The 20,284-nt window shown below is 51.0% G+C and overlaps 1 protein-coding gene across 5 annotated transcripts in view; it reads left to right on the top strand.

Annotated features, from left to right (window-relative positions):
* Positions 1–20,058, top strand: part of CSNK1G1 (casein kinase 1 gamma 1) — a 66,852-nt gene extending 46,794 nt beyond the window's left edge. The window contains exons 8-13 of one of the 5 annotated variants that reach the window (XM_074156500.1): positions 1,188–1,336; positions 4,929–5,033; positions 8,731–8,838; positions 11,592–11,698; positions 14,042–14,065; positions 17,103–17,157. In XM_074156500.1, coding sequence (XP_074012601.1) covers positions 1,188–1,336; positions 4,929–5,033; positions 8,731–8,838; positions 11,592–11,698; positions 14,042–14,065; positions 17,103–17,157 — 548 coding nt within the window. Of the gene's footprint in view, positions 1–1,187; positions 1,337–4,928; positions 5,034–8,727; positions 8,839–11,591; positions 11,699–14,041; positions 14,066–17,102 lie in introns of all 5 variants that reach the window. The other 4 variants (XM_074156502.1, XM_074156501.1, XM_074156503.1 and 1 more) reach the window with 4 other exon arrangements.
* Positions 20,059–20,284: the final 226 nt, after the last annotated feature.

The raw sequence follows: 20,284 nt of genomic DNA, 5'->3' as shown, positions 1-20,284 counted from the left end.
GAGGGATATGAGAGAACTTATTTCTCTTCCTTGCTCGCCTGGCACGTATTGTCCTCCACCTTCCAGAGGTACTGGCAGGAAGAGGGAATTTGCTTTCTTCTCCTTCTTTTTGCTCTTTTACCTCAATGTGACGTTCAAGCTGCAAGCCACAGAGTTAAGTATTGCTAAGCGATGCTGTTCTTACTTTTGTCATCTAAAGGTTGACCATGCTGGTGTATCATTTGTACAATTAATTGATTAATTAGCTTAACGCCAAACAGTGTTCTGTGTGTGCAGGTAAATTAATGTTGTAGCCTCCCCTCGGAAGCCTTGTTTGGAATATTGAAGGCTGTGACTGATGCAGTGACACTGGCAGCAGAGCGCTCTGGGCAGCCAGACCCCGGCTGCTGCTGGAGCTCCAGGGTGCCATGGGGTGCCCACCAGCATCTCTGGCTTTCCCTCCCCAGCTGAAATTGCTGTGGCTGTTTAAAGGTCTGTGTCAGCAGACAGACACGTGGGCATCCTGTTGGCAGGTTCAGCGAGTTGGCAGTTATTGTACAATGTGGTTAAGTGTTTGGTTTTATACAAATGTATAGAATCAAACTAGCTGTGGAGCTCAGATTTGAGGTGGAGCAGCAGCTTTCTGGAGCAGAGGTGGGACTTCCAGCTTTGCTTGGGAAGTGTTTGAATTGATTTGCCAGGTGGACTATTACTAAAAAACACTACTTTGATAGGAAAAGCCAGAGGTAGCACCGGCAGCCCAGACAATTCTCTCACAGGCCGATGCTCAATGCTAAAACACAGACCTTGGTTTATAACAACTTATTCAGAAGATTCAGAATAAAAGCAGACTATTATTAGACTTTGGTCGGGGCAGGAAGGCTCTGGAAAGCTGGGTGAGATTCACCTAGCAATAAAAGACCACTGGGTAGGTCACCGAGGGTGAAGACTTGTTGGACATCGTCAGTTTCTCTCAGTCCACATGGCTCAGCTGAACTGAGCAGAGTTTGGACAACCCGTGGCACTGGGAGTCTGGCCCTCCCTCCAACTTTGGCACCAGCTGTGAGCCCTGTGCCATGGGGAAGCCTCATTGGAGCTAATTGAAAAGCGTATTTCCAGTGTGTGTGTTGGATCTGAGAGGTTTCTAAGTGATGGAGCTCCCACATGAGCAGAACTGACGCTGCTGCTTTTCTCCCCTTTTCCCACAGAGGAGATGGCCACGTACCTCCGTTATGTTCGGCGACTGGACTTCTTCGAGAGACCAGACTACGATTATTTACGAACCATCTTCACAGAGCTGTTTGAAAAGAAAGGCTACACCTTTGACTACGCCTATGACTGGGTCGGCAGGCCCATTGTGAGTTGTCAAAGAGATAAGGTCACAGCTCAGGGAAAAAAGGAAAGTTTATGTCCTTTGGAAAAAAGGACAGGCGACTCAGGAAGATTACAAAGGTGTAGTAAAGTTATGCAGGGAAAAGATTAGAAAGGCCAAAGCTCAACTAGAACTTAACCTGGCCCTGGATGTTAAAAACAATAAAAAGAATTTCTATAAATATATTAATAGCAAGAGGAGGACTCGGGAGAACCTCCACTCTCTCCTCGATATGGAAGGTAACATAGTGACAAAGGATGAGGAGAAGGCTGAGGTACTGAATGCCTTCTTTGCCTCAGTCTTTAGCAGTGGAGTAGGGTGTCCCCCAAGTGCCCAGACCCCTGAACCAGCAGACAGGGGCGGGGAACGGGATGAAGCCCCCATAATTCTAAGGGAGATGGTGAGGGACTTGCTCCAAAACCTCGACATAAACAAGTCTATGGGCCCAGATAGGATTCACCCGAGGGTTCTGAGGGAGCTGTCAGAAGTGCTTGCAGAGCCACTCTCCATCATCTACCAACAGTCGTGGCAAACTGGGGAGGTCCCAGCTGACTGGCGTCTAGCAAATGTGACGCCCATCCACAAGAAGGGTCGGAAGGATGATCCGGGGAACTACAGGCCTGTCAGTCTGACCTCGGTGCCTGGGAAGGTGATGGAACAGATTATCCTGAGTGCCATTATGCAACGCATGAAGGATGCCCAGGTGATCAGGCCCAGCCAGCACGGGTTCATGAGGGGCAGGTCCTGCTTGACAAACTTGATCTCCTTCTATGACAAAGTGACTCACTTGCTGGATGAAGGAAAGGCTGTGGATGTTGTTTACCTGGACTTTAGCAAGGCCTTTGATACAGTCTCCCACAGTATCCTCCTGGAGAAACTGGCTGCCCATGGCTTAGATGGGTATACTCTCCGCTGGGTTAAAAACTGGCTGGAGGGCCGGGCCCAGAGAGTTGTGGTGAATGGAGTGAAGTCCAGTTGGCGACCAGTCACGAGTGGTGTCCCACAGGGCTCGGTACTGGGGCCGGTTCTCTTCAACATCTTTATCAATGATCTGGACGAGGGGATTGAATGCACCCTCAGCAAATTTGCAGATGACACTAAGTTGGGTGGCAGTGTTGATCTGCTGGAGGGTAGAGAGGCTTTGCAGAGGGATCTGGGCAGGCTGGATGGATGGGCTGAGACCAACGGGATGAGGTTCAACAAGGCCAAGTGCCGGGTCCTGCACTTGGGTCACAACAACCCCAGGCAGCGCTACAGGCTTGGGGCAGAGTGGCTGGAGAGCTGCCTGGCAGAAAAGGACCTGGGGGTGTTGGTCGACTGTCGGCTGAACATGAGCCAGCAGTGTGCCCAGGTGGCCAAAAAGGCCAACAGCATCCTGGCCTGTATCAGGAATAGCGTGGTGAGTAGGACCCGAGAAGTGATTGTCCCCCTGTACTCGGCACTGGTGAGACCCCACCTCGAGTACTGTGTCCAGTTTTGGGCCCCCTACCACAAGAAGGACATTGAGGTGCTGGAGCAGGTCCAGAGAAGGGCAACGAAGCTGGTGAGGGGTCTGGAGAATAAGTCATACGAGGAGAGGCTGAGGGAGCTGGAGTTGTTCAGTCTGGGGAAGAGGAGACTGAGGGGAGACCTTATCGCTCTCTACAAGTACCTGAAAGGAGGCTGTAGAGAGGCGGGGGTCGGTCTCTTCTCCCAAGTTACAGATGATAGGACAAGGGGTAATGGCTTCAAGTTACGCCAGGGGAGGTTCAGGTTAGATATTAGGAAATATTTCTTTACTGAAAGGGTTGCCAGACATTGGAATGGGCTGCCCAGGAAAGTGGTTGAGGCACCATCCCTGGAGGTATTCAAGAGAGGAGTTGACATGGTGCTCAGGGATATGGATTAGTGTTGGGTGGTGTTTTGTGTGTGTTTTTTTGTTTGGTTTTTTTGTTGGGTTTGGTGGGTTTTTTTGTTTGTTTAATCGGTTGGACTAGATGATCTTAAAAGGTCCCTTCCAACCTAGGTGATTCTGTGATTCTGTGATTCTGTCCCTGCAAAATGCAGTGCTTTGCCTTCCAGGGGCTGCTCCCCACCACCTGCCTCTTTATTCCTGATAACCCAAATTAATGCCAGTGTGCTCAGGATCAAATAATTCACTTCTGCTCTCTAGCTAACATGGGCTCAACGTAGTGAGATGTCCTGACATTGCATTCAGGGGGTTCTTACAGTGCCTTGAGGTTTCCCTAAGCGGCAGAAGGCCCCTTCCCACTTCTTTGGGCTTGTCCCAGTGGGGCAGAGAAACCTGATTTTCCCCCTTGGGGTAGTGGATATGACTAGACTTCATTTCTTCTAGGTTAGCACAGGATTTGACACCAATATCTAAAGACATTAATCTTAAAGCAGGAGAACATACTTGCTACCTCAGTACTGAGTGGTGGAAGACCGCTATAATGGTCAAGTTCTCATTGAGAAGTACAGGAGATGTAGGCAGGGCTCTGATGGATGCTCAGTGGATGGTAACAGCAAACCAGTTCTGAGCTGAAAAGATGTTGAGGCTTACCCTACTCCAGTGGCTGAACCAGCTCTTTATAGAACACGGCAAGGAAATGTGGGAGTAACCAAGCTCCATTGAGCAGTTTCACGACACCAGATGGACCATAATCATTACCTCGTTGTGTTGTTTCTGTTGTCAAAAGCCATTTATACTCAAGAAGACCTTGGCCAAAAGATGTGTCATGGGGAAATCTGATAGAAAAGTCTAAAGCTCTTCCACTGGCTGCCTGTCAGATTCGTGTCTGTGGAACAGTCTGTCGCATGGGCTTTGTGTCCTTCTGCTGGTGGCCTTCTTGCTAACGGCCACTCACCGGCTATGGCAAAGCCACCTGTAAATGAACTGTCACCGGTGCCAGACCAAATGCCTTCAGTGCTAAACTTGGTACCGTTGCCAGTGATTTACCATCCCAACTATATTTAGCATTACCAGTGTTTACTGTGCCCAAAACAGTTCAGCTTCATAAGAAATCACTCCCTTTGTGAATCATGAGTTTTCTCCTCATTTTTGTTTAATTACAAAGGCAATTGATAAAAAGCCCCTTGTAAGACAAGTGTGCTATTGCTGACAACTGCAGTGGTTGCTATGGAGATTTTGATGTTGTGAGCAGGGATTATGACTTTGGTGAGAAGAGAGCAGATGAAGCTTTAATTTTAACACGTCCTGTTTCTATGCGAGCATGATTTCTGAAAGTGGCAGGACGATGAGATGAGGAAAACAAGTCTGTGTATTTTCAGTTGTAATAGTCTTATGTGAGACACATTAGGTGTGATCTGACACTGAGACAGATACCTAACTATATCTTTTTAATTATTTTTTATACAAGGTGTTTGGTGCTGGTGTCCAGCATCAAATCACAGGGATTTTATAGCCCTGGCTGTAATTTTCCTTGGTTATTTTCAGTACCTTTGGGCGGTGTGTTGATGTTTTCCTGCTTCTGCCTGACAGGAGCCGGCCTGACACGTTAGGTTTGTGCATGTGTGTGTTAAGAGAGAGAGGCATTTTCACCATTGGCTCCCTCCTAACGAGCACCTTGTTTTCCAGCCTACTCCGGTGGGATCTGTTCACGTCGATTCCGGGACGTCAGCGATAACAAGAGACAGCCACGTCCACAGGGACCGACCATCACAGCAGGCCCTTCGCAATCAGGTGGGTTGCTCACAGCCACTTCAGCAGCGTTTGGCTCCTCTCTGAATTCCTCTGGGTCTGGAGAAGCAGAAAGGCTGCACCGTCAGAGGTGGCCAGGGCTGATTCTCACCTTGGTCATGGCAAGCACAATTCCTGCATCATCTAGAGATTAGGATTTGAACAGAATTTTGACAAAGGGACACATTGGTGAAATACTGTTGTGACCCAGGGGTCAGAGTACCTGACCTACCCTCGTCAACAGGGTTCTTTTGGGTGCTTTTACTTGTAGCACATGGACTGTGGAGTGGACCAGCAATGGCAGGCCACTTCCAGGTGCCCTCTTCCCATGATGGACCGTGTGGCTGCCGCAGGGATGTGAACGTCCCATGGGCACACAATATATCCCTCTCAGGGTGCCCAGGTCACAGCAGGGGGGTTGCAGAGCATGAAGGACCACCAGGGCAGGGACCCTCAGGGAGGCTGGGCCTTACGGTCTGGATGAACTGCCAGTTTCTGAATTTCCCCATTTTTTCTTTTCTGGTTGTAATATTTTGTTGGTGTTGAGGGTTTGGATTTTCTGTATGAACAGAACGATGAGAAGTTCAGTAGATCTCCACCTGCTGGCTCCTGGCTAGAGCTGTTGGTGCTTGTACTCACCAGTGAGTGGCCCAGGGCTCACTCTGCTCCTCTAACCACCACGTACCATTCTAGCTCCTCGTCTGCGGCTCTGCCCCTGGGGTTCCTGGGCGCAGAACCGAGTGTGAGACGTAACAACCTGTCTGGGCTCAGCTTTCCTTCTTCCACACGTCTGGGCTCTGAAGGGAGGAGCCACTAACGTAGACTAGAATCCATCCAAAGCCACCGGCTGCAATCAGGATGAAACTCCCTTGTTAGAGCGTTGCTTGTAGGGAGCTGTGTGGTTTGAAGCCCGCGTGCAGAGCTGTATTTATGCATGCTGATTAGTGTGGGCTGGTTTGTGAGCACTACTGAAACAATCTGCTTTAATATATTGCCTGATTAATGCATTAACCCCCCTTTTTGGGGTGGCAGTCTCTAGCTGTCCACTCTGACAACAGACCTTCACGCTGTGTGCGTGTGAGGCATCTTGTTTCCTTTAATGGACAATGGTGCCTGGCTTCATTTTCGAGCATGTTAGTTCACAAGTTATAGCACAAAGCCCAAAGAAATCTGTCCTATTCCCAAAATATTGTGCAGGTGGCCTTCAGTCCTTGTTGTTCTGAGCCTCTCAGGTAGTCCTGATGCTGTCTTGCATGGCAGCTGTTGTCTTTTTTTTTTTTTTTTTACCTAACCATTACTTAGGATGCTGAATTATTTAATATTCCCCATATGCAGGGAAAATCAGTTTCTGCTCACCAAAACATAAACAGATCTCTACCAAGAGGTGTTCCTTTTAAGTGCTGAGCAAATAATTTCTCTGAAGGAAAAAATAGAAAAAATAAAGGTCTAGAGCAGTGAATTGGAGGCATGGGTTTGGGTCAAGTGACTGCCTTGATCTCCAGATTTAATTGCCTTATTTTTGTTTCCTGGGTATAATAACTGTAGGTTCTTTTTTATATATATTTGATTCCTGGTAAAGACACTGATGAGAGCGATCTTTTTGCAGCCTTTTCCTCTAGAAGTGAAGATACTTACTGTCTATCAAAGATGGGTGAGCCCTGTCCCCTCTGTCTTCCCTTGCAATGTGGTAGTTGGTGGGAAGGTGATGAGTCTTAAAGGGAACTTGATGCTTTCAGATTTCTCAGGCATCACTTCCTCGGTGTCACCACTTGGGTTGCGTTTTGGGTGGCTCAGCTCAAGCCTACTTCAAAAGCAGTTTATCACGTACCTGGCTGTGGAGCTAAAAGAGAAAAATCTGGCTCTTGTGGCTACTAGAGCCTTTCCTAGAAACTGCTTCCAGGCTCCTGGGCAGGAGGGTCCTTCTCCTGGTACTGCTGCATCGCCTGGGCTGGCCAAGCCACCTGATGGCATAGTGCTTTGGAGGAAGCACACTCAAGATCTGTCTTCTACTAGCGTTTAAAACCTACAATTAAATTCTCTGGTCGTTGATAATCTTGTGACTTGCAGCCATTAAAAAAATATTCCAAGGGAAGTGCTTCTCCCTAGAATGTCATCAACTGCAGAAAGCGTAAGCAGCGTTTCAGGCTGATGGGAAGAACTTGTAATAAGAAGATTTACTAGGACAAGCCTGGACAAGACCACCTCCAGGGAAATACTGGCTGTGAGCTGGATTTGGTGCCTGCTTGGAAGGAGGGGCAGCACCGTGGGTCACTCCGGGAGGGAGTCAGAGGTCCCGTGCAAAGGGAACGACAGCGAATGTTTTAGGAAATGCCAGGAGTCCTTTTTTTATTCTCCTGCTTTTTGCACGTGCTCCTGCTGTAATTGAGTGACAATTTACTAGTTAGTGTTGAAGTTTATTCAAAAGTTTCTGAGTCTTTCTCCTGTGTGGAGCTGCTTGCGGTCTTTTTCTTTTCTTTTTTCATTTTTTTACAGTGACACTGAGCCCAGTGTCCTCTCTCTTGCTGAGACCAGGGCTTGGACTCATCATCGGTGGCTGCAGGGAGTAACACAAAGTAGTGCTGGGGAAGAGCCGGGCCCAGGCACCGCCCTTTGATTAGCTCCTTCAGCTTCACTGCTGAGAATCTGGTGTTTATTGGCTTGAGCCTCTTGTTTCCTGGCCAGGTCCATGGTGTGTCTGTTCAGCATCCCTCCTGCCAGCTGCATGTGCACGGGGGGGACTCTGCTGCTCTGCCCCCTCTTCTTGAAAATATGTGCTTTGGCTTTGAAACATTTGCTTTTTTTTTTTATGTGGTGTCCAGGGAGACACCTTTTAAATGTCGGTCACTTCAGGCTTGACTCCATCCTGAGGCCAACACAGACCTACCTGTTTGTCCTGCGCTTCCCAGCCTTAGGAAGTGTTCCTCCAGGTGGTGGGTTGGGTTTAGGGGCACCGAGGTCCGCCTGAGTCTCGGGTGAATGCTGGATGTGGGTGACCTGTAAAGAGCTTCATATGCAAGTGCAAAGTGGTTCTTCTAATGAAACAAATCAAATGCTAATAATTTAATTGCCAAAAGTTTGCATCTGTGGGGGATAAAGAAGAAGCTGTTAGCAAAAGTTTCTTATCTACTTTTCTGCAGAACACCAAAAAGCCACCAAGCCTCTCTCCAGTCAAGCAGGTGTGGTGGATGTTTCACCTTCTGCACCCTACAGGTGAATCAGTGTGTGGAACTGGCTTTTGGTGAAATAAAATGTGGCTTTGTTTTATGTTGCAAATTTGAGTTAAAAAATAAGTATTTTAGAGAGGTTGAGCTTGTGTATCCGATCTTGCTGCCATGCCAAGTGCTCTGGTGTGTGTGACCTGACAGGCGTTGTTGAACGTGCTGTCAGTGTGTTTATTTCTATGCTGAAACCCATGAAAATGAAGCTGTGTAAAGAAATAACTTCCTGGACAGACATGAGCTTTCTCTCCATTTAGCAGCTGGAGGAGAAGAAATCCACTCGCGCAGTGGATTGCTACAGACACCGCTGAAGTAAAGTGTGAGGTGCACTTGGTAAAGAGACATTTTAGCCCAGCTAGAAGTTTAAATGCCTTGCTTTTTGCAAAGAAACTAACTCACTAACAAACACCCTTTTATTTCCTCCCCTTATTCACCTTTTGCCCTCTCTTCTGTTTCTCTCATGCTTCTGAACTCCTGAGCAGGCATCATCAGATCGCCGAGGGGACTGGGAGATCCAGCCAAGCCGGCAGACGAATACCTCGTACCTGACATCTCATCTGGCTGCCGATCGGCACGGAGGATCCGTACAGGTACCTCCTCCTCATGACGCATACAGCCTTGATGCGAGAATCGGTGTTAAATCCCCTGAATTCTCCTCAGATTGCAGTAACACCACGGTCAGGAGAGCATTTTCACAGGCTGGTTTGGTCCTGTCCTGTCCATAACGCTCAAGTCACAGTTTTGTGGGACCCAAGCTGTGATGGCCAATGTCATGGCTGTGACCGCTTCAACAAAGCTTTTCCTCTGAGAGCTATTTTGAACTCAGATTTGTCAAACTGAACACAGAAAGGAGTGTAAATTAGCAGGTCTGGACTATAAAGCACCCCTCTGTCCCCACCTTGGGGATGCTCTTAAGTAGTAAGAGGCAGCTCAAATAAGGTCTGTTGCATATAAACCCCATAAACATTAGGAAAATAGTTGAGCTGTTCCAGTTCAAGCTTCATAGGTGGGTTTCTGGTCAAATTCCTGCTGCTTCATGGAAATCTGGGGGTGTCAGGCCAGAGAAACGCACAGGTGATGGGTGGTGCGAGTGGGCGGCACAGCCGCTTCTCTGGGATAGAGGTGCCTCCGGTTGTCACGCGAGCTCACTAGGGGAGTTCCTGCCGCAGTGAGGTGGCTGCATGTGCTGGAGAGAAGATGGAAGAGTCATTCAAGCAAACAACTGTCCCATACTGCTGGTGAGGTGAACTCTTGGGCAGAGGTTTCCCTGCGAGAGAGGGCAATGATGTCAGACTTTGGAAATTGGCTCTGGAGAAACAGGGATTAGTGCCTGGAGTGGGACAGAGCCGAGCTGAGACGGGAGGCACAGGGTGCCCCTGGGTGAAATGCAGATTAGGTTGAAATTTTTACTTATTCCTGATATTTAGTTGGATACAATGATTTTTTGGCTTGATTAGCCACGTTCCTTTTTTCATTTAAAGATATTTTACTGAGTAGCAGAGAAAATTAAAGATAAGGAGGAACTAATGTCTCTTTAGCTCTGATCTCAGACACAAGCAGACAGTAAACTGGAGACGTGCTCAAGGCCAGGTTGGATGGGGCTTTGAGCACCCTGATCTAGTGAAAGATGTCCCTGCCCATGGCAGAGGGTTGGACTTAGATGATCTATAAAGGTCCTGTCCAACCCAAACCATTCTATGAATTCAGCTCTCAGTACAGAGTAGGTGCTTTTATTCATATTTTTTGTTATGTAAGGGGCATAGTTCCCTTGTGCAGAGCCAGCATGAGCTGTGTCTCCCCACAAACAACGCTCTGCCAGAGCAGTCCTGGTCTGGATTTGCCTGGGAGGGTTGCCTACCTGAGCAGTTTACAGACCTGTATGTGCCACTATAAGCATTAAAATTCTGCTTACCTGCAGCAAAAAAGAGGAAATGTTGTGTTTTGCACGGCTGCTGGGCTGCAGCTCCTTAAAGTGTCTCTCAGCAGATGCCTCAGCTCATGCTGGGCCCTTGGGAGGTCAGTAGCTTTGAGTGGCCGTTTCCTTTAAGGCAACGGTTGAATTTACTGCATGAAAATGAAGTGGCAGCAAGTTAAAAAAGAGGAGGAAAATCAAAGCCTTTTGTAAAATGAAATTTAACAAGCAGCTGGAGAAAGTGTGGGAAGATCACTGGGAATAGCACGATTAAGTGCTAGCATTTTGCAGAGTTGTGTGGGAAGTGTGAGGGTCTGGAGAACCTGAGTGGGCCACAGGGTGATGAGCCTGGGAAGGTGGGTGTGAAGAGAACCCAAGGGGTTGTCACTCGAGGAGAGCCCTGAAAACCACGTGAGCAGAGTCCTGACCTGTCTTGGCAGATACCAGCCATGGGACTTGATCTGCAGGAACAGCAAACGTGGATAGATGCATTTAATAGTGAGGGGACATCTGCTTCAACGGCTTCCTTCCCTTCACCTCTGGTGATTAGCTCATCCAGAGCCACCAGGAATACTGGGTAGCACCCTGACCCTTTTGGGAGATGCCTCCTTTTACCTTGTAGCAAGGCAAAGAGGTGGAGCAGGAGGAGAGCCATGTGTGGGTACAGCTCAGGAGCCAGGAGCAGCTCCAGGCGCTCACAGGAGCCTGTCCTGCCTTCCAGACAGAGCCCAGAGGGGCCGGCCGGACTTCGTCTGCTTTGGCGTTTGTTGAGGCAATAGAGCAACGATGAATTATCCAGGAAATTATGCACTCTCCTGGCAAATGCCGAGCAGCTAGGGATCTGGATGGTCATCCTTATAATGGAGATGCTCAAGTGAGCCATAATGTCAGCTTTGAAGCAAAAAGAGATGAGAGCTTTTGGGTGTCATTCCAGAAGCTGGCTGTGTAAGGTGTGAGATTCTGGGGGCTCTGGAGTGACTTCTTCCCACGGCAGCGGCAGGCTCTGAGTCACTCCCCTGTAAAAGTGTCAGGAGAAAACAATCAACATAGTTCAGTTTGTGTGTGTTTATAGGGTTGTCAGTTAATCTTCACACTAGAGGCTGCGCCTCCCAAAGTGACATATCCTCCTAAGGACACAGGATTTGTGCTGGGCACAGGAGTGTGAATTAGCGAACACAGGAGCAGTCCCCTGCCTGCTGTTCTCCTGGGGATGAGCCAGCTGGTTTCTCCAAACAAGGCACATGATTCTAAGGCATCCAGGGAATCTGACAGCCTGCTGAGGTGCTGCAAAGAGACAGGAGCAAACAGAAGTTATTCCGTAGATTTCCCATTCCCACGGCATCCCTTGTCCAGGCAGGTGGAGCCACATCATGTGCAGGAGGGCAGTCATTAATGGGGTGATCATTAACAGGGCGTTCATTTGTGTTCCAGGTGGTCAGCTCGACCAACGGAGAGCTGAACGTGGATGACCCGACGGGGGCACACTCCAACGCGCCAATAACAGCGCAGGCGGAGGTGGAGGTGGTGGAGGAAGCAAAGTACGTTTTCTTTACAAACAGGCTTTCCACTGGTGTGGTCATTAATCCTCCTCCTGGGAAACAAGTGGGGATGTTTACCCGTGGTGAAGTACTCCATGCTCGTGTCCCATGCCCTTTTCCTTGCATATTGCTGCTTTTGTGCATGGTGCCTTCAGTGCTGCTGCTGCTGCTGCTTCTTTATTACACTTGTCGTGGCTGGAGAACATAACTCTTACTCAGAGCATGTATTGCAAGACAGAAAGTTGCAGAAGTACCGGAATAATGCGAATTGATTTCAGGAATCCCGGTGAGTGTCCCCTGTTCCAAAAGGAGAACACACTGTACTCTCGTGCTGAGAGAGTAGGAGTAGCTTGAGCACAGCTCAGTGAGGAGATCGTTGCTCTGAAACTTAACACTTTATCTCTGGCTGCAAGAAGTGGATGCCAGGTGTCCAGAATGGTCCTTGCAGGGCCTCTTGCAGGTAGTTCTCTCTGTGAATTCTCTTGGTCCAGCCCAACAGAAGCTGAGTGAGAGAAACCAGAAGCAGCCCGCCTGCTTGTGGGGAAGAGCATGCTCCCTCCGAGCTGACCTCTCCTCTGCAGTTTGTGGTCACGAGTGAGAACTGATGTACAAAGTTGCTGCTTTGACTATTTTGGCCTTCTTTGCACACGTGCTGCATCTGGCACCATCACGTCACCTTTTGCATGATCCTCAACATGGGACCTTCTCGCTGCCTCTGAACTAGAGCAGGACCCGAGCAGGTCACAGTGTAACCCTGACACTCCTCGTGTAAGGGGTAAATGACCCCTGGGCTGCCTTGGAACTGGTTGATGCTGTGACGTTGCCCAACTGTCTGGTTATAATTTGACTGGATGACACTGGTGTCGCTTGTCCCACGTTGTTTGTCTCGAGACCTCTGTTAGGAATGGCTTGTGGGAGGGTGAAGACAAAAACTGGAAGGTGTGAGAAAGGGGGTGTTGATGGAAAAGGTCAGTCTGAAGCCAGTGCTGGTTGTCATGAAGGTCTTCTGCTGTCTGTTCCTCTGTCCCTCGGGAAGCACCTGTGCGTGGTCTGGTTTGCTGGTGGCTGCCTGGGCGTGATCCTGGCAGCCATGTACCCGAGCAACACTTTCTGCTCCCCGCCAAAGGAACAAGCCTTGGGTTTGGTACAGGCTCCTCATCAAGTACGGTGAGGTGGGGGAGATCTTGAAGTGCAACCTGTGGATTGGGCAATGCTCCTCTTAGATATGGGTAGTGTGGCCTGCAGAGGCCACCAGTTTGGTGTCACAGGCTCTGTTGTGTTCAGATTGAAGTGGGTCCCTGCCTGGGCATGTGGCTTGGAGTTGCTCCTAGGAGGGACGGGGCAAATTGCCACCCTTAACAGTCCTCAATACAACGGCCGAATGCAAGGAAGAGGCAGCTTTTAAGATGGGAGCACCTTCAGCCTGTTTGTGCAGTGCCTTGTTCAGCGAGGCCAGGGTCCAGAGCCTGGACCCGTGTACAGGAGAGGTGTCAGGACAGGTGAAAGGGAGCGTGCAAGGGCCATCCTGCCCAAGCCATGTCTCGTGACATGTGGAACTGTTCTGTCACCCTCCAGCCCTTGTTTGTGTGGCCCCACATGGGTTCTGGAGGTGCTGGGAAGCAGAGCACAGGCTGCTTTGCTTGACAGTGGTATCTTGTAATTCCCAAGTTTAGTCTGCTTGGTTCCTCCTGCCATGGGGAGGGCTGGCTTCATCTTCCCTTGCATCTGCGATCATAAATCCCCTCAGATACACATGGAGGGCAAAGGACTGTTGGATTCTGCTCTGCAGTAAAATGGGCCAGAAAGAGCTAGAAGGAGCTGGAGGTGGGGCTCTGTGTTTCGAGACGAGATGCAGAAAGGTCTTTCCCTGGCACTCCCGGCAGGCAGAGGAGCTGTGAAAATGCTTCTGCTTCAGGGTACGCTGGAGATAATAAACCTCCTGATCCCAGCTGTGGGTTTCACTGAAGGGCAGGTCCCGGGTGTAGTTCCATGATGTGGCCCTTCTGCCACTGGAGCTGCAGGGAACAAGAGTAGATTCCTCTCCTGGTGGCCCTGAGCCCCTTTCTGAACCCACCCACAGATAAGAACCTCACGGGGCCTTCATGGAAAATAGGGAGTGTATGTCAGAGGCCTCCAGACCCTGGAGAAGGTGGTAGTTCTCAGCGATGCCATGGCAAGGGCAGAGGTGGTATGAGGGCTGGGGGCGGGCGGCGGGCAGGCATGGTGTGTGTCTGCCAGTCTGCACTGCATGTTTGCATGGCTGCAGTGACATGCTTTCATCCCACCTCTGTGAACTAATTGCTCTTTCTTCCTTTCTGTGTTTTTTCTCTACACTCTCTGTAGCTGCCTGAAAATGCTCAACTTGTGGTGAGTCCCTCTCTCCAGTCCACATGCAAGGGGGAGCGGACCAGACTAGACTGGGGTTGGCAAAATCAAACCGACCAAACCCTAGAAAGGCACAAAGTCAAAGCCAACCCAGAGCTGTTTTAATTTTAGGACCGTGCTGAGGACCGCAGGCAATATTGGGGAGGGTGTGGGATATGGCTCAGCGGCCACATTAGGCCAAGCAATTTGGCTGATCTCTGAACTGGTGGATGCAAAAGATGGATTTTAATCCTTTCCTATTTGGCTTACCATCTCCCCCAAAGTGTTACGTCCGTGAGCAGATGATGTCTGATGGAGTTGGGCAGAGTCGGGACCAGGCTTGCCGAGCGTCTTGCAGGAATTCCTCACGCAGATGGTTACAAAGGGAAAACTCCACGCTGGGTATCGAGGGGAGGGGGCCAGTCGCTTCCTCGGAGAGTTTCCTCTGAAGAAGCACTGGCCTGTATCGCTAGAGAGGATGGAAAGACATGGCCATGGAATCCTCATTAGTGGCAGAGCCCCTGCTTGGAAAGGGTGGATGGGAGATGGCTCCTTTCCAAAAACCCTGCGGCTGCCAGACAAAGGTGCAGGTGAACTGCAGGAGGCAAGGGGCAGAGGGGTTGGGATGAGCATCGCTCCAAGCCCAGCTCAGGCACATGTACGGTCTTATCAGGGTTTTGAAGCCTCAGCTGTAGTGTCCCCGTCTCAAGGTGTCCCATAGAGGGTGCCCTTCCTCCCTTGCCCCTTGGGGAATCCACATACCCAGTAAGCGGAGAACCAAGCGGAGTCGCAGATGAGGAGTCTGGGATGAGGAGTCTGGGATGAGGAGTTTGTAGGTCCCAGGGAGGGCCGATGGGTGGGAATCGCTATGGAGCGAGGTGACAAAGCCCGTGTGCTGCGAGGAATGTCCTTGTTGGATGGGAGACTGACCGCCTCTGCCCTGCTCTCCATAGGCATCGCCTCCAATACCTCTGGCATCTCTGGCTTCTCTGTATGTCGTAGTCTGGGGCTGTTCTCTTGGGCATTGTCTGCATGCAGAGAGATCACGTTCTGTAACTGTCAGCCTGCCTTATTCTTTTATTTTGGTGTTTTGCCTCTGCCTGTCTGAACTGCCAGGACTTTCCTGAACCCTTCCCTGAGTAACAGCCTAAAAAGACAGTCACAAGGAAAAACAGCCAGAAGTCAGTCAGCTCCCTTCATTTGGTGCCCAAGGAAACGAGTGCTGCTCAGCCTCCTTCTTCCCTTACCCACCGCATGCGAAATCATAACTCCTGCATTTTCCATCCTCTCTCCCCATAACGTCCCCCCCTCAACTCACCATTGCCCAAGTCATGAAGGAAGGTGGCTGCTGTGGCAGAGAAATGCTGTGACAGGTTAAAACAGGAGAGGGTGGCAGATGGCCCGGGACAATGAAAGGCAAGACCAGTGGTGGGGTCAGGGGGGCTGATAGTGCGGAGGAGCCGGGGTTGGGTGGTGCTTCAGGCTGCATGCTGCAGGTGGGTAGTGATGGAGTTGTCACAGGTCGCTCCAAGCCCGTGTTCCTGCAAGGACAAGTGCTTTGCGTTTTCTCTCAGCTCACCTCCACACGGGGCCTGTTTAGGAACTTAAAGACAAATCATGGACATTGAACTTCCCCTGGCCGTTAGTCCACACAGGCCAGAGGAACGTGTGGTGGGAGGTGGCCCTCCTCTTGCTGTGGCTGTTTGAGCTTTCCATGTTGGCAGGGGTTTCAGTCTCCCCAGCAGATGATCTGTGCTGGCAGGCTTGGCTCACGGGGGGGTGGTGGTCACCCATTGCTTTTGCTCCCCGTAGTAAGGCTCGTGCATCTGGGGGCAAGCACCTTCTGGGGCGCAAGTGAGAGCAAATCTGTTCCACCAGCTCTGAGAGGACAGAAGTGTAATGCCGAGATTTCACAGCCACAAAGGACCCCACGGAAAATAACTCCGAGAAGTTGTTTCAGTGTTTTTGAGTGCTTTTTGTCTGGCTGCTGGTAAAAGATGCTTGTTAGGAAAAAATGGTCTTTGCTTACATCAGCTCTGGCTGCTCAGCCAGGCAGCTCTTCCACCAGCCTGAAACAGTCGTCTTTTGGCATCACCTGGGCTTCTCTGGAGATGGCTGTAATGGCAGAAGGAGAAAGACTCGTAGCTCAGGTGCAGAACTCACACAGAACAAACACCTTTCTTCTGTGCAGAGGGTTCCTGGCAGTGGGCTGAGGATAGAAAGGTAGATACACCTGAAACGCCAAGCAGTTCTGTAGGGAGCCATCAGGACTATAAAACCTGGGCGACTGCTTTCAGTGTATCCCACAAGTGAAACCACCGCTCTGCACGGTTCAGCTGCAAGGGGCTTTTTTCTCCCCACCTCAGCCTCCACTATCCATCCTTCTGGCTTCCCCTGATCCCCGGGCGCTCTGCACCTCCCTCGCATCGGATGGGGGAAGAAGCAGGGGGCATCGGCACTAAATGATTTATCCAGGGTGGAAGCTCTGGTTACTGTGAAAGGTTCAGTAAAGAAACCTGGTGCCTGAGCTGAGATCTCTTTGGAACTTGTCTTTTTAGTGAATGGTGGTGAAAACCATGTGTCCTGTAGCTGGGAATTGCCGCCAGGGCTTGCCGTCCCCATCCGCTCCCTCCGGGGTTCGGACAGAGGGAGCAGAGCTTCTGGATCCTTGTTTTCCCGCTTTCCCAGATTGCTCCTTGTGTTCCTGCCCCAGTCGAGCCTCGGAAGGGAGACAGCCCAGCTCCCGGTGCTCAGGGGCCATGCCCTACTGTCACCCACAGCCTTTGGGCGGTGGGTTCCCCCCCTGTCGTGGACCTAACTTGCCTTTGCTGGTCTACCAGTCCCAACTGGTGGTGTTGGCCATCCACCCGCATCCGCCGGCCTTGCTGACTGTCCCACGGGACGGCAGGTCTGTCCGGCCATGGGCCGGGCGCGCAGAGGTGCTGTTGCATGCAGCTGAGCAGAGGGGAGCCCAGGGTGGCCGGGGACCTTCCCAGGGTGCCAGCCATGGGACTAACTTGCCTTGTCCTTTGTGCCCCAGGTGCTGCTGCTTCTTTAAGAGGAAACGGAAGAAGACAGCTCAGCGTCACAAGTGACCGGTGCCTCCTGGGCCTTGCAGGAACCACCTCGCCTGCAGCTCCTGCCCTGTCTCACTGGAAGGGGCTTCTCTTTAGGGGGGAGGAGGAGGAGGCATAGGAGGAAGAGAGAAAGAAAGAAAAAAACAAAACAAAACAAAACAAAAAGTGACATTTTAAACCAAAAAGAGAAGAAAACGTTCCAAAACAAACCACTCTGGGGTGGATCTGCTGAATGGTCTCCCTTGTTCACTCCAAGCCTGAAGCTCCTTTTGGGACCAGGACTGTGGCTGGCTCAGGTCTTGGTCGCCCCGGGAGGGGGGCTGGCTGGCTGACCCTCCTTCCCCTTGTTTACGGCGAAGGCATCCTTCACGCAAACCTGAGGACTGTGCTTAGTTCCTGCTCACTTTCTTCCCCCCCACCTCCCCTGTGCTCTCTGCTCCTCCGTCCTCCTCCCTCCTTAATTAAGTGAAGAAATACCTGTAGGCTGGATTGGCTGTGGAGAGGGCAGGAGGATGTGGTGCGGGCAGGAGAGTTGCCTGGGAGAAGGGCCTGGCTGCTGCAGCAGTACCAGACAGGTTCCCTTTTTGGCTCCTTGGGAACAGTTACACTGTAATGTGCAAGCTGTGAGAAATTTGCAATCTACTGTTCCAGTTAGGGTTTTTTTTTCCGGCTCCCTTGACACCTCGCTCCTCTGATGGTAACAGAGCAATGTGGATTGTTTTAAAGAAGCTGACGTCGTTGCACTTTTTATTTTTTTTAGCATTTACAGATGCACATTGTATCTGTGGATCTCTGCCTGGCCAGGCGGCACCAGTGCGGACAGACATTCAGCTGGGAAGACGGTGGGGTGCAGAGAATGCCCTCCAGTGGGGATGTCCACGACATCCCCACCACCCTCGTGCCAGTCTGGGGTTCCCAACGCCTGCCTTGGGCCACGCGCTGAGGAAAGCATACTTGAATTTCCAATCACCCTTTCTTGCTGCCGGTGAATGTCCCTACCATGGTTTCCTACACCGTGACTGACCCAGCCAGCCAGGAGACGCGAGGCTGTGGCCCAGCGTTGGCAGGAGGGAGCGGTGTCAGCTTTGCGGAGCTGGAGGAGTTCTGCTGGTTGAAGAGGTAGATCTGGATTAAGGCGACAGGGAGGCAGCCGTTTCCCAAAGTGTAGGTGTTTCTTGGTGTGGGCAACTGGGCAGCCTTCTCCGATCCCTCCAGTGGGGTGGTTGTGAACCTTCTGCAAGAAAGCGTTAGCAGGAGCAAACCTTCCCCAGCAGGGGAGAGGATACTTCACTGCCTTAACACTGATTTCATTTCCAGATGAAGGTCAGATAGGTTTGACTGGAATAGCCTTCACCTCCTCTCTGCGAGTGTGGGTCTGGGACACGTGGGACGCCCTCACACGCTGCAGGAGAAGCCACGGTTCTCACGCACCGCTTTTGAGCCAAACCAGTAACTAGCAAAGGGCTTGGGGCGCTTTGCACATATGTTAAAGATAAAAAAAAAAAAACACAACAAAAAACTTGCATCCTGCTGGAGCATTTCCAGACTCAAAGGAGGCTGAGGCTGCCTGGGGGTCACCACAGACGTGGCAGGGCTCTGGGAGAACTCGATCAGCTTTTGGGGAGGTTGTGAATAGGTTCCTTGTACTTTGTCTTTCCACGTGTGACACCCGACCAGGCTGGGACTGTTCACTTGAGGGACTTTGCTTGTCATAAACTTGGGCCTGGCTTGCCCCACGTTCCCCATGAAGGGAGGAAAGGGACAGACTGGATCGTGTTGTCTTTTATTCTTTTAATGACGGTCTGCGTAGCTTGGAGTTGGTGGAGCAGCACTCACAAGGGGTTCGGTTCCCCTGGCTGGGCAGAGGAGGCAGGAGATCATCCTGGGCAGGGAGCTGCCGGGCTTGTTCTTTGTGTGTCCCCAGAGCAGGCAGAGTGGTGTGGTGCCAGCGCGGAGAAGCCTCGCCTCCTCACCAGGATCCCCGTAGGGCGGCTCTTGGCCATTCTCCACTGCGTTCTCTCCATGCCTTATCCCGACAAGTGCGGCTGGGAGGCACGGAGCTCTTCGCTCGCACGCCCACTGGGAAACGCATGCACCCCCCTTCTCCTCCTGCAAAGCGCTTCCCTCGAGCTGTGCTGTGGGCCGGGGCAGGAAGGGGACCTTCGCCCTCTTGTCCCCTCCTGCCAGAGGAAAGACGGGGACCGTGGCTGCCTTCCACCCTTCTCTTTCTGAACTCCTCCGCTGCCTGTGGCCCCCAGAAGCCCGGTGTCTCTGGTACAGGCGTTCCCCTCTCCGCTGTAGGAAACCATGGTTTGGTGTCTTGGGAGGGGGGTGAAGGGGCACAGGCGCTCCCCGGGGAGCCGGTCTGCCCGCTGCAGGTGGAGCCAGGCCTCGAGACACTTCTGTTGCTGCCCTCCTAAGCCCCACTAAGTGCCTGTCACCAGAACTCGATTCCTTCTGCATCTCCTGCCGTGTTTGGTCATTCCTCGCTGCCTCCGGTCACGGAGCAGCTTGTAGTTGCAGCATATGTAAGTGTTTGCAGGGTGAGGGAGGGCGGGGGGGGGGAAGGGGCCATCTCAACAGTTTCTGTTCTTAATTTTTTTGTTGGTTTTTTTGTTTGGTTTTTTGTTTGTTTGTTTGTTTGTTTTTTGTTTTTTTTTTTAAAGTGAATGTATTTGATTGTTTAGAAACTTTCCTGACCTTGTTTTTAAGTGGGTTGGTTTGAAAGCTGTTTCTCAGTGACCCACTGCCGCTTCTCTCTGGAGATACGATGTTCTTTTAATCCTACGATGATGTGTTTGTAGGGGAGGACTGTCCCCCCACGGCATGCTGGTAATGCTCACTTGTACCAAGCCCTCTTGCACTATAATCGTACGTTGGACTCTTCAAAAGGGCAAAAATGTGGGGTGGGGTTCTTTTAAAAAAAAAAAAAAAGGAAAATAAAGCAGGTTAACAGCAAGTCCTGTGCTTGAGGAAACCGCTGTCCCCAGGGAGCTGGGAGGTGACCAGGAGACACAAGCCAGACTGAGCCAGCCATGCTGTGGTAGGAAGCAGGGCATTAAGCCCACCTGGGCAAACTCTCCTCTCCTCACCAGAAGTCGTTAGCAGCCAGGAGACCCCAGGGGCGCGAGGGGAGGGCTCTCTG

This window comes from Numenius arquata, chromosome 11 (genome assembly GCF_964106895.1).
Source record: "Numenius arquata chromosome 11, bNumArq3.hap1.1, whole genome shotgun sequence".
NCBI lineage: Eukaryota > Metazoa > Chordata > Aves > Charadriiformes > Scolopacidae > Numenius > Numenius arquata.
The sequence above is the reverse complement of the archived record's forward strand: the minus strand, read 5'-3'. Positions and strand labels throughout refer to the sequence as shown.